Source organism: Nyctibius grandis, chromosome 2 (assembly GCF_013368605.1).
Source record: "Nyctibius grandis isolate bNycGra1 chromosome 2, bNycGra1.pri, whole genome shotgun sequence".
NCBI classification, from domain to species: Eukaryota; Metazoa; Chordata; class Aves; order Nyctibiiformes; family Nyctibiidae; genus Nyctibius; species Nyctibius grandis.
Window position 1 is genome coordinate 44,118,275 of NC_090659.1, and position 17,728 is coordinate 44,136,002.

Consider the following 17,728-nt stretch of genomic DNA (forward strand, 5'->3'; position numbering starts at 1 on the left):
ATTCCAACAGTCAGAGAGAAATGGACATGTTTAGTTCAAATGGGAAATCGACCCTCATCCCTTTTCCAAAGACTCACTCAAACTGCTGAAGGTCAGCAAATACTTCAGATCAGTGGATTCATTAGGTAAGTGGTGATTCTTACTTTGAATATAATATCATTATTGTGTTGGGTAAGCAAGTAGTATTCACTTAAGCATATGGCCTGTTGCAGTGTTTTGAGGACTTTGCCCATGAGAGGTTGATTTACAGGCAGATAGGTGGTAGTTTTCCTTTTAAATTAGTCTGCCATCTGTCAGCTTTATATCCTGGTGACATCTGGACATTATTTCTGATTGAAATATACAGATGAGAGGTATTTTAAATAAAAATGGTATTAGAAAAATCTGATGAGAACTCAGATAATTATAAACTTGTTTCTTTGTAGAACTGAGTACCCAAAGGAAGTTATTCGTGGCAGAAGTTGTGTGACAAGCATAGTTAGTAGTTACTGATACCATGGTTAGTACTCCCAAACTAATGTTAAACCAGTGTCATGGCGGTGTTAGTTACTAATCTGATATATATTAAACTGAATAAGCATTAAGCCACAGAGAAAGAGACTATCTGTATAGAGAAAGAGACTATCTGTATAGGCCAGGCGGTCTAGGGAAGTGATCGTCCCTCTGTACTCAGCACTGATGAGGCCACGCCTTGAATACTGTGTCCAGTTCTGGGCCCCGCACTTCAAGAAAGATGTTGAGGTGTTGGAGCGAGTCCAGAGGAGGGTTACCAAGCTGGTGAAGGGTCTGGAGGGTATGACCTACAAGGAACGGCTGAGGGAGCTGGGGTTGTTTAGCCTGGAGAAGAGGAGGCTCCGAGGTGACCTTATTGCAGTCTACAACTACCTGAAGGGAGGTTGTAGTGGCGTGGGAGTTGGCCTCTTCTCCCGGGCAACTAGTGATAGGACAAGAGGACACAGCCTCAAGCTTTGCCAGGGGAGGTTCAGGTTGGACATTAGGAAGAATTTCTTCTCAGAAGGGGTCATTAGACACTGGAACGGGCTGCGCAGGGAGGTGGTGGAGTCACCATCTCTGGATGTGTTTAAGAAAAGACTGGACATGGCACTTAGTGCCATGGTCTAGTTGCCATGGTGGTGTCAGGGCAATGGTTGGACTTGATGATCCCAGAGGTCTCTTCCAACCTGACTGATTCTGTGATTCTGTTATTCTGTGTATAGAGACCATATATACACCTTATATTTATACACATACATACATACACAGAGTTAAACAAGCATCTTTTCCTATTTTTGTTCATTGTTTACTACATTGTAAGTGAACAATTTACATTTTACTTACATTGTAAGTGAAATGTTCACTTCCATCTTACGCCCCTTATTCCTTGTATGACTTATGACTTGTTTTTCTGCCTGTAAGCATGCTTGAGTCAAAATAAGAACTGATAGCATTTGGTTTAGGTGTCTAGTAGCATTCTCGAGCTGGTCTAATAGAAAAAATAGGCACAGCTTGATAACTGTGGGTCATCAATGCATTTTAAAAAAAAGTGTTTCCATGCAATATTTTAAGTAGCTAGATGATGACATTAGGGGAATTTTGACAGAAGTGCTTTGAAATGTATTGCAACAGGAGAATAACACTTGAATAACTTTCTGCATGTGAATTCATTTTCAGAGTGTATTAATTTTCATATTTACAGAAATATTTGAACTTGGAGTTTACAGTGGAAAGAAAATTTTTAGAGAAGTAGTCTGTTTTAATGGTTGATTCACGTAAAACTGCTTGATATTCACTGGCTTTCCATCTTACAGTTTTCATAGCTTGAAATACCTGGATAATTATTGCTTCCCTAAAATAAACAAAGCAAGCTGATAAAAACAAGCTAGAGATTAATTTGAAAGAGATTACCTCTCTACTGAACTCTTAAAAAATAATTTTGACTTTTTTTTAACTTTCCTCTTATTCTTAATACATTTTTTTTACCAATAATAATGGTATTGATCTTCTAGATCTTGCTGTGCACTTAAAGTTAATCCTTCACTCAGGGTTAGGAGAGTGCTCTCCATTGAATTAATTATTTCTCATAATAAATAGTTCAAAGGTGTATATCATGCATAGTATATGTAGAAATATGGTGTTTATTATTAATTCTGTTACTTTTGGTAGTAGATTTCATGTTCTTTGGAAATACTGTGTTTAGCACACAGGAATACTTTCTCAGGTAGAGAAAATGTTGTAAGAAATTTCGAGTTCTGAGCTCTCTTTGCCTGCACAGTCAAAGCAGCTTTGCCAACTAAGAAGCTGAGAAATTTTCCCCACAGGGAAAGTGTGGGCCCTCTGCTGAATGAGGCAGCAGCCCTGATAACCGAGGATGCAGAGAAGGCAGAGTTGCTGAATACCTTCTTTGCTTCGGTCTTTAATCCTAAAACCAGCCCTTGTGATCTCCAGACCCTGGATGTAGAAGAGGAAGCCTGGAGGTGGGAAGACTCTCCACTAGTCAGTGAAGACTGGGTTAGTGATCAATTACGGAAATTGAATACACACAAGTCTATGGGCCCCGATGAGATGCACCCAAGAGTGTTGAGAGAACTGGCTGATGTTGTTGCTCTACCGCTCTCCGTCATTTTCGCAAGATCGTGGCAAACAGAAGAGGTGCCTGAGGACTGGAGGAAAGCCAATGTCACTCCAGTCTTAAAAAAGCAAGAAGGAAGATCCAGCAAACTACAGACCAGTCAGCCTCACCTCCATCCCTAGAAAAATGATGAAGCGGCTCATTCTGGAGGTCATCTCTAAGCACATGGAAGAGAAGAAGGTTACCAGGAGTAGTCAGCATGGATTTACCAAGGGGAAATCATGCTTGACTAACCTGATAGCCTTCTATGACGTTGTGACTGAATGGGTAGATGCAGGGAGACCAGTGGATGTAGTCTACCTTGACCTTAGCAAGGCGTTTAACACAGTTTCCCATGACATCCTCGTGAGCAAACTCAGGAAGTGTGAGGCAGAAGAACAGACAGTGAGGTGGATTAAGAACTGGCTACACAATAGAGCCCAAAGAGTGGTAGTCAATGGTGCCAAGTCCAGCTGGAGACCTGTAACTAGTGAAGTCCCCCAAGGATCAGTGCTGGGTCCAGTCCTGTTTAACATCTTCATCAATGACCTTGGTGAAGGGACAGTGTCTTCTCAGCAAGTTTGCTGATGATACGAAGCTGGGAGGTTTGGCTGATACACCTGAAGGCTGTGCGGCCATTCAGCATGTTTTGGACAGACTGGAGAGCTGGGCAAAGAGGAACCTAATGAGGTTCAACAAGAATAAGTGCAGAGTCCTGCACCTGGCAAGGAATAATAAAACGCACCTCCTAACCTGTGTTAGGAGGCGATCTGCTAGAGAGCAGCTCCGTGGAGAAGGACCTTGGAGTCCTGGTGGACAACAAGTTATCCATGGGACAGCAATGTGCCCTTGTGGCCAAGAAGGCCAATGGGATCCTGGGGTGCATTAAGAAGAGTGTGTCCAGCAGATCGAGGGAGGTCCTCCTCCCCCTCTACTCTACCCTGGTGAGAACTCACCTGGAGTATTGCGTTCAGTTCTGGGCTCCCCAGTTCAAGAGGGACAGAGATCTACTGGAGAGAGTCCAACGGAGGGCTACGAGGAGGATTAAGGGACTGGAACACCTGCCTTATGAGGAAAAGTTGAGACACCTGGGGCTTTTTAGTCTGGAGAAGACTGAGAGGGGTTCTAATTAATGTGTATAAATATACGAGGGCTGGGTGTTAGGAGGAAAGGTGCAACCTCTTTTCACTTGTGCCCTGCGATAGGACAAGGGGCAATGGATGCAAGCTAGAGCACAGGAAGTTCAACCTCAACATGAGGAAGAACTTCTTTACAGTAAGGGTTACAGAGCACTGGAAAAAGCTCCCCAGAGAGGTTGTGGAGTCTCCTTCTCTGGAGACTTTCAAGACCCGTCTGTATGCGTTCCTGTGTAACCTGCCCTCGATTGGTCCTGCTCTGGCAGGAGGGTTGGACTCGATGATCTCCAGAGGTCCCTTCCAACCCCTAACATTCTATGATTCTATGATTCTATGAAATCATCTTTTGAAATCATGAGGGCAGTTACTTAAATAGATCTGATTATTGATGTAATGAAGCATTTCATTTCAGATGTGATATTTTTAGATTGCTATCGCAAAGTACATTTTGGAATTGCAACATTCATCATTGTAATCCCATGCCCACAGTTGGGATTGTGTTGAGAGAGCAGGTTCTGCAAAACCTCGCACAGCCATTTTGTGGTTTTACACATATAGTCTGCTTTAGGCAAATGCAAGGCATGCCAGGAATAAGACTGTAGTTTGAAGGGATGAACCCTTCTGTGATTTAAACACTGCCCAAAAAGAAGGATTTATATTCCTCTTCAGTCTTCCTATTCAGTCACATCTGTTACATGTTTGTTCTCCAGTTTATGAGCCTAATAGGAGAATAGTTTTCTATTAGGGTATAGAGTTGATTCACAGAAGGACACACAAACACAACACAATAGTTTTCTATTAGGGTATAGAGTTGATTCACAGAAGGACACACAAACACAACACCCATCACTAGGAGAACAGATGGAAGCATACACGGGTTAACAGAAGATTAAAGAAAGAGAAGGAAGAAACAACCTTTCATTGGCAGCAAACCATTAGTCTGGCTCAGCTACTTTTGAAACTACCTCCTAGGAACAGGTTAGGAGCCTGATTAGGAGAAGACTGTCTAATTTGGTCACTTTTGCTTTTGTCTTAAACATGTACATGGAACTTAATCTAATGGCATATGATGGAAATACATTAAATGGAAGCATATGTTATCCTTGCATAGATGTAACAGACTAATTTTATAACAATTACTGTGAATTGTAAAGCTGTGGATGTGGTCTATCTCGATTTCAGTAAAGCGTTTGACACGGTCTCCCACAGCATCCTCGCAGCTAAACTGAGGAAGTGTGGTCTGCATGATCGGGTAGTGAGGTGGATTGTGAACTGGCTGAAGGAAAGAAGCCAGAGAGTAGTGGTCAGCGGGACAGAGTCCAGTTGGAGGTCTGTGTCTAGCGGAGTTCCGCAAGGGTCAGTTCTGGGACCAGTTCTATTCAATATATTCATTAATGATTTGGATGAGGGATTAGAGTGCACTGTCAGCAAGTTCGCTGATGACACCAAACTCGGAGGAGTGGCTGGCACAACAGAAGGCTGCGCAGCCATTCAGAGGGACCTGGACAGGCTGGAGAGTTGGGCGGGGAGAAATTTAATGAAATATAACAAGGGCAAGTGTAGAGTCCTGCATCTGGGCAAGAACAACCCCATGTACCAGTACAAGTTGGGGGCAGACCTGTTGGAGAGCAGCGTAGGGGAAAGGGACCTGGGGGTCCTAGTGGACAACAGGATGACCAAGAGCCAGCAGTGTGCCCTTGTGGCCAAGAAGGCCAATGGCATCCTGGGGTGTATTAGAAGGGGTGTGGTCAGCAGGTCAAGAGAGGTTCTCCTCCCCCTCTACTCTGCCCTGGTGAGGCCGCATCTGGAGTATTGTGTCCAGTTCTGGGCCCCTCAGTTCAAGAAGGACAGGGAACTGCTAGAGAGAGTCCAGCGCAGAGCCACGAAGATGATTAAGGGAGTGGAACATCTCCCTTATGAGGAGAGGCTGAGGGAGCTGGGTCTCTTTAGCTTGGAGAAGAGGAGACTGAGGGGTGACCTCATTAATGTTTATAAATATGTAAAGGGCAAGTGTCATGAGGATGGAGCCAGGCTCTTCTCAGTGACATCCCTTGACAGGACAAGGGGCAATGGGTGCAAGCTGGAGCACAGGAGGTTCCACTTAAATTTGAGGAAAAACTTCTTTACTGTAAGGGTGACTGAACACTGGAACAGGCTGCCCAGAGAGGTTGTGGAGTCTCCTTCTCTGGAGACATTCAAAACCCGCCTGGACGCGTTCCTGTGTGATATAGTCTAGGCAATCCTGCCCTGGCAGGGGGATTGGACTAGATGATCTTTCGAGGTCCCTTCCAATCCCTAACATTCTGTGATTCTGTGATTCTGTGATTCTGTGAATGCTATTGCTATTTTAGAAGTTCATATTTTAGTGGAAATAGTATTTTGAATATCAATGGCTTCAAATGAAAGCACTGAAGTAATTCTGTTTTAGCAAACGTCCCTCGAAAGGACTCAGAGTCAAACCTTCATACTATTGTGTTTCAAAATCTAAAGCTTTACAGGTTTGTATCTCTTTATGATGTTAATTTATTTCCTTTTTCAAAATAACGTGTTCATTTCGGATTCTCATGGTTCTTCCTAGTGCTGATTATTTTAAGTTTATTCCTCTTCTTTGACTCTTCCATTTCTTTAACCCTTTTATGAGGTATGACTATCTTCAAGATATTACATTTTTTAAAGATTTTAGGAGTTGTTCTTGGTTTTGGTTTGTAGTAGAGTAAAACAGGTTTTAATTTCCTGCTTTCATTCTCTTGGTTTTTTTGTGAAGCCAGTGCTATTAAGTTATTCTTCCCAGCAATGTCATAAAAAATGTTGTGTTTTTTTTCTTTTAAAAGTTACAAAAGCCAATTTCCAACAGAAGGTCTTTAAGATTCAGTTCAGGTGTTTATCCAAATTCAACAAATTAGGAGTTAATATTTTTTCCAACTTACTTTTGTACTTTGTTGTCCACCTTCCTCTTAGAAAATCTATATTGAGAACAGAGAATTGCCATTTTTAGTATATTTGTTTCCTGTAGTTGAAATATGTAGAAAATTTTAATTAAATTTTTGTTAGTGTTTTGTTTGGTTTACTTAAAGGTGCTAGTTTGTGGCTTCGTGCTTGGAGTTTTATGCTATTAACCTTAAATATTCTCTAAATGATAACCTGCAGCTTTTTAAAGTTTGAAAGAAAACCACTTTTCTTCCTGATCAAGAAGATTTAAAGTGTAACACAGCTACATCTCACCAAGTCACTCCTGACTGGTGACACTGTGTCGTCTACACTTCGATGAGAAGCTTGTACTGAATAGAAAGAAAAGACTTTTTCCATGACTTTTTTTCACTCTCAGTGAAAACCTGTTTAAAGGTGAATGCCTCTTCTCACCCTTTCTTTCTTTACTGAAAAAATGAGGAAATTACTCTATGTCTGGAGCATATGTGGGTTATTATTAACACTTCTGTCAAAGATTATACAATAATTAAGGTGATGTTTAGATCAGATTTCGGTATGCAGTCTGGTCTTTCTGTGTGGGAGGATAACACTGGTCAAGGAGACATTATAGAAAAAAAGAAACTATTGCCAAAAAATTATGCCGCTTGAAAAAATTTGATTTCTCCATGAGAATCAGCTGCCTTCTGCAGCACCTGCTGGGTTGGTTATAGGCGAGCAGTGCTGTCCAGTTACACAACACAGGCAGCGTACCTGCCATCGTCAGCCTGCTGTGCTGTGCCTGTGACTTTGTAGACATGCCCTGAGGCAAAAAGGTCATTGCATTTATTCAGGAAATACGTTGGATACTTACTTCCAGTTTCAGACTGAGACTTAGAATTTGTGTTGTCAAAACAGCTTCTCCTTTGGATGTACCTGGTTCATATCTCTGATGTGTTTGCTCATGAGATGGGGCCAGCCTCTTCTCAGAGGTGAAGAGTGATCATGCAGCGGGCAACAGGCACAAGCTGTAACACAAGAAACTCCTGCTAGATGCTTGGAAAACCATTTTCAGCATCAGGGTGGTGAAATATGGGAACAGGTTGCCCAGGAGGTATGAGGAATCATCATCCTTGAAGATACTCAGAGCTCACCTGGTCAAGGCCCTGAGCAGCCCGCTCTGGCTGGATGTGCGTTGAGTAGGGGTGTTTCTAAATGGCCTCCAGGGATCCCTTCCAGTGTAAATTATCCCGCGGTTCTGAGCTCTGCATGCAAGGTGCAGTTACCTGAATGTGTTGTGTATTACCTGTCAAGAAAGTCAGTGGTTTTAGTAAGGTACTTCGGTGTGGAAGGGAAGGCAACAAATTATTTCATGGCACAGAATTCCTTTTTAGGCCACTTTTAGAGATCAGTGGCATAAAAAAACGGCGTGTTAAGCAGTGTGAGTAGCCTCAGTAGGGAGCATCTTGAGTATTTGCCTTGTGTTCTCCATAAAAGAACAATACTCTTCTATGGCTAATCCAAGCTGCAGTTGATTGAGTTACATTTCTGCTGCTGGGATAAATGGACACTGTTTCAGAAATGCCTGGGAATTTCTTGGGGCCTGTAACACAAGTTGCCATACAAAGTTGCCAGTGTGCTGTCCTCTAAACACACAGTCCTCTGTGAAAAGAGTGCTTCAGCCATCCGGAATGATCAGAGTAACCCCGCATGTAAATGTGACCTTCTCCCTGCCTCACAGAGCCGCTGTGTCTGGGTCCGACTGTCACTCACAGAAGCACTTTCTTTCACTTGACCGAGTCTTGAAAACAAGCAAGAAATTTGAAATTTCTCCTCCTTCTTTCCCATCCAAACCATTTTATTCCTGGCCCACCTTGAGATAGCATCCTGTGAACTGGTTTGTGAGAGAGTAGCTGCTGGTGTGGGCTGAAATGTGAAGTGGCATTTATGCAAGAGGTGGCAATGCAGAGCGATCTAATTATGTGCAGATGTTACACACTTCCTTTTTTTAAAAAAAAATATGCTAATTATTTTTGGTTTTATCTTATAAGTCTTCTGGTAAATAATTTGATTCTTGTACTGGTCTGCAACGTACTCCTAGTAGTGAGTTAATATAATCTGAATTAAAAAGCATATATGCATGTAATTTCCAAACAGTTCTTAATACGAATCACTGAATCATAAAGAATGGTGGCTGGTAGTTAATATTCTGGATACTCTGATGCTTAATTCATTTGATAATAAGTTTCCATCTTGTTTGTTCATTTGTTATAGGATTTAAAATCATCTTGGCTTATTCCTCATTTTCCTTAATGGAACTAAGTTGTGGGGCTGTAAGCTGCATGATTTTCTTAAACAGCATATTTAATAGGATTCTGTTATCCCTGGCTAGTCAAATTGGCATATGTCCTTAAAATAAAATGAAGTGTAATTCGTTATTGCCACTGAGACTTTTCCCAGCTATTTCTGGGAAGAGTGTAAGTCCAAAGATTAGAAGAGAAGCGTTAACCAAGTTATTTAGTTATTGTTTTTTGTTAATTCTTCAGAGAGTTAACGCAGCAGGAGGCCAAAATTGCAAATACTGTAGTTGCCTAAAATGCATTTATTCAATAATGTTTAAGTAACTCTGGTGGTAAATGGGTCACCCAGAAATACATTTTCCCCTTGTTCCTAGATACTTTGTATATCAAAGCGTAGGAAAAAAGAAGACACAAGTTACCTAAAAAAAAGCCCAGCATCTGTGTTATGACATGTTAATGAAGGTGTTTCCTCTCTCTTTTTGTGAGTTTCCACTACCTCTCACAAATGATAAACAGCATCTTTTCAGCATCTCAACGGTTTGTAAGGGATATAGACGGGTCTGTGTTGTATTCTGAATTATTTTATGATTCTTGAAAATTCCTGGGTCATTCACACTAGTAACATAGTTGGTCAGTAGTGGAATTATTTTGAAAATCTGAAAAAAATGAGTCAGTAAGGAAAAAGAGATAAAAAGTTGTTGAACAAAACAAAAACCATGATTGCAGTAGTAGTATCTTTCAGACTGATAATTTATTTCTTAGATACTGAATCACAGAATCACAGAATCACAGAATGTTAGGGATTGGAAGGGACCTCGAAAGATCATCTAGTCCAATCCCCCTGCCAGAGCAGGATTACCTAGACCATATCACACAGGAACACGTCCAGGCGGGTTTTGAATGTCTCCAGAGAAGGAGACTCCACAACCTCTCTGGGCAGCCTGTTCCAGTGTTCAGTCACCCTCACCGTAAAGAAGTTTTTCCTCATATTTATGTGGAACCTCCTGTGTTCCAGCTTGCACCCATTGCCCCTTGTCCTGTCAAGGGATGTCACTGAGAAGAGCCTGGCTCCATCCTCATGACACTTGCCCTTTACATATTTATAAACATTAATGAGGTCACCCCTCAGTCTCCTCTTCTCCAAGCTAAAGAGACCCAGCTCCCTCAGCCTCTCCTCATAAGGGAGATGTTCCACTCCCTTAATCATCTTCGTGGCTCTGCGCTGGACTCTCTCTAGCAGTTCCCTGTCCTTCTTGAACTGAGGGGCCCAGAACAATATTCCAGATGCGGCCTCACCAGGGCAGAGTAGAGGGGGAGGAGAACCTCTCTTGACCTGCTGACCACACCCCTTCTAATACACCCCAGGATGCCATTGGCCTTCTTGGCCACAAGGGCACACTGCTGGCTCATGGTCATCCTGCTGTCCACTAGGACCCCCAGGTCCCTTTCCCCTCCGCTGCTCTCCAACAGGTCTGCCCCCAACTTGTACTGGTACATGGGGTTGTTCTTGCCCAGATGCAGGACTCTACACTTGCCCTTGTTATATTTCATTAAATTTCTCCCCGCCCAGCTCTCCAGCCTGTCTAGGTCCCTCTGAATGGCTGCGCAGCCTTCCGGTGTGTCAGCCACTCCTCCCAGTTTGGTGTCATCAGCGAACTTGCTGACAGTGCACTCTATTCCCTCATCCAAGTCATTAATGAATATATTGAATAGAACTGGTCCCAGTACCGACCCTTGAGGGACTCCGCTAGACACAGACCTCCAACTGGACTCTGTCCCATTGACCACCACTCTCTGGCTTCTTTCCTTCAGCCAGTTCACAATCCACCTCACTACTCGATCATCCAGACCACACTTCCTCAGTTTAGCTGCGAGGATGCTGTGGGAGACCGTGTCAAAAACTTCACTGAAATCAAGATAGACCACATCCACAGCTTTACCATCATCTATCCACCGGGTTATGTCCTCATAAAAGGCTATCAAGTTGGTTAAGCATGACTTCCCCTTGGTGAAGCCATGTTGAGTGCCCCTAATGAACCCCCTATCCTTGATGTGCCTAGAGACAGCACCAAGAACAAGTTGTTCCATCACCTTTCCGGGGATGAAGGTGAGGCTGACCGGTCTATAGTTACCCGGGTCCTCCTTCTTGCCCTTTTTGAAGACTGGAGTGACATTCGCTTTCCTCCAGTCCTCAGGCACCTCTCCCGTTGCCCACGACTTAGCAAAGACGATGGAGAGTGGCCTAGCAATGACTTCCGCCAGCTCCCTCAGCACCTGCGGATGCATCCCATCAGGGCCCATGGATTTATGGACGTCCAGATTGCTTAATTGGTCCCTGACCCAGTCCTCATCAACCAAGACAGATTCCTCCTCTATCCTGACTTCTTCTGGGGCCTCAGGGGTCCGGGGCTCCTCAGGACAGCCTCCAGCACTATAGACAGAGGCAAAGAAGGCATTCAGTAACTCCGCCTTCTTTTTATCCTCTGTCTCCAGGGCCCCCCCCTCATTCATCAGTGGGCCTACATTGCCTCTAGTGTTGGCTTTACCTGCAATGTATTTGGAGAAGCCCTTTCTGTTGTCCTTGACCTCTCTTGCAAGGTTTAATTCCAAGGAGGCCTTAGCTTTCCTAGTTGCCTCCCTACATCCTCTGACAACAGACTTATATTCCTCCCAAGTGGCCAGCCCCTCCTTGCATGATCTGTATACCCTCTTCTTCCACTTGAGTTTGCCCAGCAGTTCCCTGTTTAACCATGCAGGTCTCCTGCTACCCTTCCTTGACTTCCTACCTGCTGGGATGCTCTGATCTTGAGCTCGGAAGAAGCAGTCCTTGAATGCTAACCAACTATCTTGGGCCCCCTTACCTTCTAGTGCCCTGTCCCATGGGATTTCCCCTAGCAATTGCTTGAAAAGGCCAAAGTTGGCCCTACTGAAGTCCAGGGCTGCGATTCTGCTAGCTATTCTGTTCCTGCCACATGAGATCCTGAACTCTACCATCTCATGGTCACTACAACCAAGGCTGCCCTCAACCTTCACCTCTTCAACCAGACCCTCCTTGTTAGTGAGGATAAGATCCAGCAGCGCTCCTCTCCTAGTTGGCTCATCCACCATTTGCATCAGAAAGTTATCATCAATGCACTGGAGGAACCAGGAACTACTGCTTAGTTTTGAATTATAACCACAGAGTATGAGCTAGTTTTTCACAATGAGGAAAGTAAAAATAATTTTGGAAGTGAAGAGTCAACAAGTTACCTGTAGAAATGAAAGGCCTGGTCACCTTCTGGTTCGCAGAGATGAACAATGTAATTTTGAAATCAACATGAGCTGGCTGTACTTGGTGGATTTCTTCCTGCAGCCTGTTTTGGGACTCACTTTGATGCCCTTTGAAATCAATGGGGATTTTTTTAGTGATATAATGGAATCTGAATTATGCCTTGTTGTGCATGTATACATAAATTAATGTATTAAGTTGCCAAATGTTTCCAGAGTGCAAATTTTACAAATAACACATCACGCTTTTGACCAGTTGATCTGATCATGAAGGAGAAAAATCAGTGCTAAATAAAGGAGTTTCAATAGTGTAATATGCAATCCGTAAGAAGCCCCAAACATAATATGTCACATTCTGATACCAAATGTTTCTGTGTCATTTGAGGACAAAATACAATAATCTTTTACTGTCTTTTCTCACTACACACAGAAAGAGACTGGTCCTGTTCAGAAATTGGAGAATGAACACAGGGAAAACCTCTCAGAGGTCTTAGGAGCCCTTTTTGAAACTGTGATTTGAAGCTTCAAAATTCCACTGTTTTCCCTTTTTGCTTTCATTCAGCAGGAGGGAATAATAAAATTAATTATTCTTCTTTATTTTTTAACCCCTTTTGTCCCCAGAATGCCTTTTGGGTTTTTTAGGTTTGGTTTTTTTTTTTAAGTCAGGGTACATACATGCAGTGGTTTTGAAATGGAGTTTTATGCATGGTGGGAGATTCATTCTGTCAGTAGATCCTCAGAAGGCAGGGTAGTTTTAACTTAGTTCTGTGTCACACTCAATAGGACTGAAGGCTTTTAAAGTATATTTTGCCCAAGTGAAAGACTTACCATGTTGGCTTCAGTTTGAACAGACCACAAGATAAATGTTATAGTGATAACAGAAAAAAAAAAAAAGAAAACTGAAGGAAGTTTAATATTTTCTCATTAATTCCATAGTAGCTATTTCCCGTGGAGTATATGGAGAACACAATGTAAAAATAGTAATATATTAAAAGAAAAAGTTTAGGGAAGAAAAGGAAGGAGTTAACAAATAGTTCCTTTTCTTCTCACTCTTTTTATCAAAGTGAATTAAATACTTGATACTCTTACCAGTAAGACTCTGGTTTAAAGACAACAAAGTGCTAACATGTGTGGTTTAATCCCTGTCCTTGTGTCTGCAAATGTTTTCACTGAGATTAAGGGCCTAACCAGACCAGACCAGAAGCAGCAAACAAAACATTTTTCTAATACAATATGAAAGAATTTGAGGCTATATTTTCCCATTTTAAAGATGATGAAAATTTTCTTTTCATTCTTTCTTTATGGAACAATAGATGGTAGTGTTTAATTCGCAGATGAGTTCTACGTGTATAAATTACTCCATCTTTAGTCTCATCATTCTGTTTTAGAGTTGATACAGTAGTGTCATACGTGGTCAAGGATATTTGTTTGATAAGCACTGTCTGTGCATATATATTTTCATAGGTTTTTCAAAATCTTAATTTCAAAACTGATTTTAATCTTTTGTCCTTCCAGACTTCTTGTTTATCACTAATAGCAATAACACTTATGGATATCCCTATTAGTTACGTAAATATTCCATCCAGACATTTATAGTATAAAGGTTGGAGAGGGCCTGTTGTACATACCAAGGGCCTAACTAACACTCTTTTCTTATATTCTTAAATTTCATGTAGGAAGATGAGGTAAGGAGGTGCTGCAATGATTTTATTATTTCTTCCTTTGGTTAAGTGATTAATTTTTCTTTTTCTAGATTCATAGAGTGAAATATAAATTAGTATGCTTTATTACTTTACTTCTTTAAGCATCTAGTTCATTCCAAAGTGAAAACTGTCCTATATTAGTATGACCTTTTGAGAGATCTCATAGCACTAGTATTGATCAGTGACACAGGTTTTAGAAATAATGCAGGGAAGCAGCCAGAAACTCAGCTGAAGTCTGTATAAATCTCATCTGTCTCTCTCAGTTGGAGTGATGCTGGTGTCACAATACTTATGCAAAATGGGGAAGAACTTGTCTGCTTTTGTATCTGTAAGTTTCGTATGGGGGTGGGCCAGGACAGTGAACAGTTTATGGCATCTCGTGCAGCAAAGTTGATAAATACACTTTGTATGTAAACCTCTGTAAACCTTTTGTCATCCCTTAAAAATGTTACTGTGCTGTTGACAATAAGTGTCAGTAGCAAGAAAGACTGGAGGAAGACCTAGTATACTTATTTCCTGTAACGTTAAAGCCGCTGTAATTACGGGTCATTTGCCTGGCTTCTTTGGTAATTAAGAGTTTTAATTGCTTCTAGTTCCAGGGAATTAGTTAAGCTTTTCATTATGCATATTGCCTTCCATAATCATTGACTCCTCTCACGCAGTAAGCTTAGTGACATCATGGAAGTCAATTAGGTCTTTCAAGGCAGAGCAGTGAAGTAGATTTCTTTGTACGGGCTGGATTAGAAAAGGTTTCTGAAAGGACTTGATAATGCTGTTCTGTGCAACATTTAAGCTTACTGTTCAAAAGGCAAAGCCTGTCAGGGTTTCACTTACTGTCTTCAGAGTTCTCGGAGTGCTTAGGGTCACAAACTAAGGTATTGTTAAGAACAAAACCTATAGGCAGAACCATGCTTCCGTTCTAACAGCAGTTGTTACAAGCTTTGCAGGATCAGCTGGTTACATATTTGTAGTTAGTGATAATGATCAACATTTGAAAATATCATATTGTTCAAACTGGAATTCAGTGACTGTATAAAGGAAACGAGCACAAAAGAGATTGGTGTGATTCCATTGGCTCACTAAAAATCATTAAGTTTTACTTTGTTACATGCAAGGTAGAAAGCACGTCTTACTTTCTCTTGGCAGGCTCCAAGTTGTTGCTGACATGTTGATGGGAAAGAATCAATTTTTAAAATGAAAGCAGAAAGAAAGGGTTCATTCCCTCTTCTTCTTCCACAGTCTCTGATACAGATGGGTATATATAGTGCAGACATTTAATTCATCTTGCAAACATGTTTTCTTTGAATGTCATAAAGTTTTTTCAGGTTGCACCTTGCTTCTCTTAGAGTACAGCCAGAAAAGACAAACGTTGTGCATCCCTAATCTTCCCCGGTGAAATAGTTGTGTGTAAGAGAGCCTAAAAAATGCAGTATGCTGTTGTGTGTTCTCCCAGAGTGTCATATCTGGATTCAGTCAAAAGTTAAACCAAATTTAACAAATCATTGCTCCTATCCATTAGGTATTAGTTGCCACAGTCTATTGTGTTGTGAATAAAAGGATAAGAAAATCCATCCTGGGCGTGTAGGAAGGAGTTTGGTAGATCAGTAATGACTGTAGAGAAGGGCTTAATGCATGGGAGAGGAATTTGTGATAAGGCAGAGTTGCACCGGCTGAAGGGTGTGGGGAAAATTACATTAACCATCCAAACATCTGTGTTGAATTACTGAAATTACTTGTGGCAGTAATTTTGGTGGTAGTAGTAGTAGCAGTGCTAATAATATTGATAATAAATGCAGTCTGAATTGCAGAAGTATTTCAGTGTAGGTCAGAATTTTTCGGATGGTTGGATGCCAAAAGTTGCATTGGATTGTCCATGACCAAAAATTCAAACTCAGGACTGGGTAATGTCAGGAAGAGGTGCTTCACTGTATACATTCTGGAATGAACTCCAGAAGCATTATCTTTTATTATATAAAAGTTCAGACTGGATGATTTGTTATATATTTACTCGTGTTATATATTTATTATTCAATATTCTGATGTTAAATTACAAAATTCACATAAATGATGTATTGATTATTTTTAACAACTTTGCTTCCAAACTGCAATCTTGAATGATTGTGACTATTGTAAGACATGGAACTTTTACCTGACTAACCTGTCTCTTCTCTAAAAGTAACCTTCCAATATAATTGCCAATTTTCTTTCTCACGATTGCTTTGGAAGAATTAAGCAAATAGAGCATGAATTCAACAGCACGCTTCTGGCAAGTGACTTCTGTCTTATTCTCCACTCATCGAAGGTCCTAATATTGGCTTAGTCTTCCCCCTCTTGTGTGTGTAGAAAATGCCACACCTGTAAGTGAAAGTACTGCTTTTGCCATTTTGCAGGTTGTAAAGTTGGTCTTCAAGAATTAAATTGCCTGCTTATAAAGGTATTTAAGCACTTGCTTAACTTTACTTTAAGCTTGTGCTTAAACCCATACGTATAAAACAAATCACTTAGGAACATCTGGATAACCAGTTGCTGGGATTTAAGTATGCATGTTGATTTTTTTTTAAATTGAAATGAATTTAAGGTTAATTACCATGCAAATGTTCGAATTGAGATGTTTTCCCTTTTTCTAATCAGGGTTGACTAAGCCAGGAAATGAACTTAGCTTTCCTACTAAGTTTTTTTTGGGATTATTCTCTCTTTTAAAACAAAAGATTAAAAGTTTATAGTAACATTATTCTTTAATTTTTTCCCCTCACCTCCTTATTTCTCAGTGTCTTGTGTTTGAAGATTCCCCACTTGGAGTCAAAGGAGCCCTGGCAGCAGGAATGCAAGTGGTTATGATTCCAGATGAAAAATTAGATCCAGATCTTAAAAAGGAGGCAACACTACTGCTGCAGTCCATGGAGGATTTCAAACCAGAACTGTTTGGTTTACCAGCATATGATTAATGCCTAATGTCTATGAACATGCACTTGACTGGAGATCAGGAAAGTGGAATTAAATTTTGTTATGGTTTTGTGATTGTTTTGCATCTTTTCCTCTCTTCCTCAAAACTAGAGCACAAAAATCCTGTTAACGCCAAGTCTTCCCCACAGTACATTTGAAAATTGACTGGAATGTTTATGATTTGTCCTCATAATAAATGTTAAATTAAAGGAGCGTTTTGTCTTGTGAAGGGGATCCAGCCTTGTTCTCTGCACATCATAATGTTTTCTGGGAATATTATGAAACTATTCAGACAATTTATTGTAACTGCATTGGAAGCTTCTTGTTCTGTTTCCACTTGAATGACTTACTGGTTAGATCTTAACAAGCAATCGGTTCTGGATTGGCTTTTATCCCATTACATTGTTTTTTATACAGTTATCACTATCAACGTGTTTATCCATTTCCTCATCCTATACTTGCTCATCTATTCCTCTTTGTATCATACTGTCATTTTTCTGCAGTTATGTGCAGGGTGTTTTTTTATTTTGTTTTCTTCCTGGGGGTTGAATGAGACGACTTCCAGAGGTCCCTTACAACCTCCATTGTTCTATAATTCTTTCATTATCTTTTTTTGGCATGGTGATTGCCTGCTAGGAGCTATACAAGGTTATGTGATCATACCGTTTAACGAAAATGCTTTGCATCTTCCTTCTTTCATTTCCTTATATTCTCATTTTCTGTGTTGCCATGTAGCCTTCTCTTTCATTCTTGTGAAATGAATCCATCCTGTCTCCCTGCTTCAATTCTGATAAAGTTATGGCCTTAACTCCTCCGTATCCAAATAGCTTTCTGTAGGCCATCCTTACTTTTCCATTCTTACCTCTT

General features: G+C 41.0%; 1 protein-coding gene across 2 annotated transcripts in view; it reads left to right on the forward strand.

The window, feature by feature from the left end:
* The window catches only part of PUDP (pseudouridine 5'-phosphatase), an 88,806-nt gene extending 71,498 nt beyond the window's left edge, over nt 1-17,308 (forward strand). Inside the window, exon 4 of one of the 2 annotated variants that reach the window (XM_068419657.1) lies at nt 16,687-17,307. In XM_068419657.1, the coding sequence (XP_068275758.1) occupies nt 16,687-16,863 (177 nt within the window). In that variant the 3' untranslated portion in view covers nt 16,864-17,307. Of the gene's footprint in view, nt 1-16,686 lie in introns of both variants that reach the window. The other variant, XM_068419666.1, reaches the window with a different exon arrangement.
* Nucleotides 17,309-17,728: the final 420 nt, after the last annotated feature.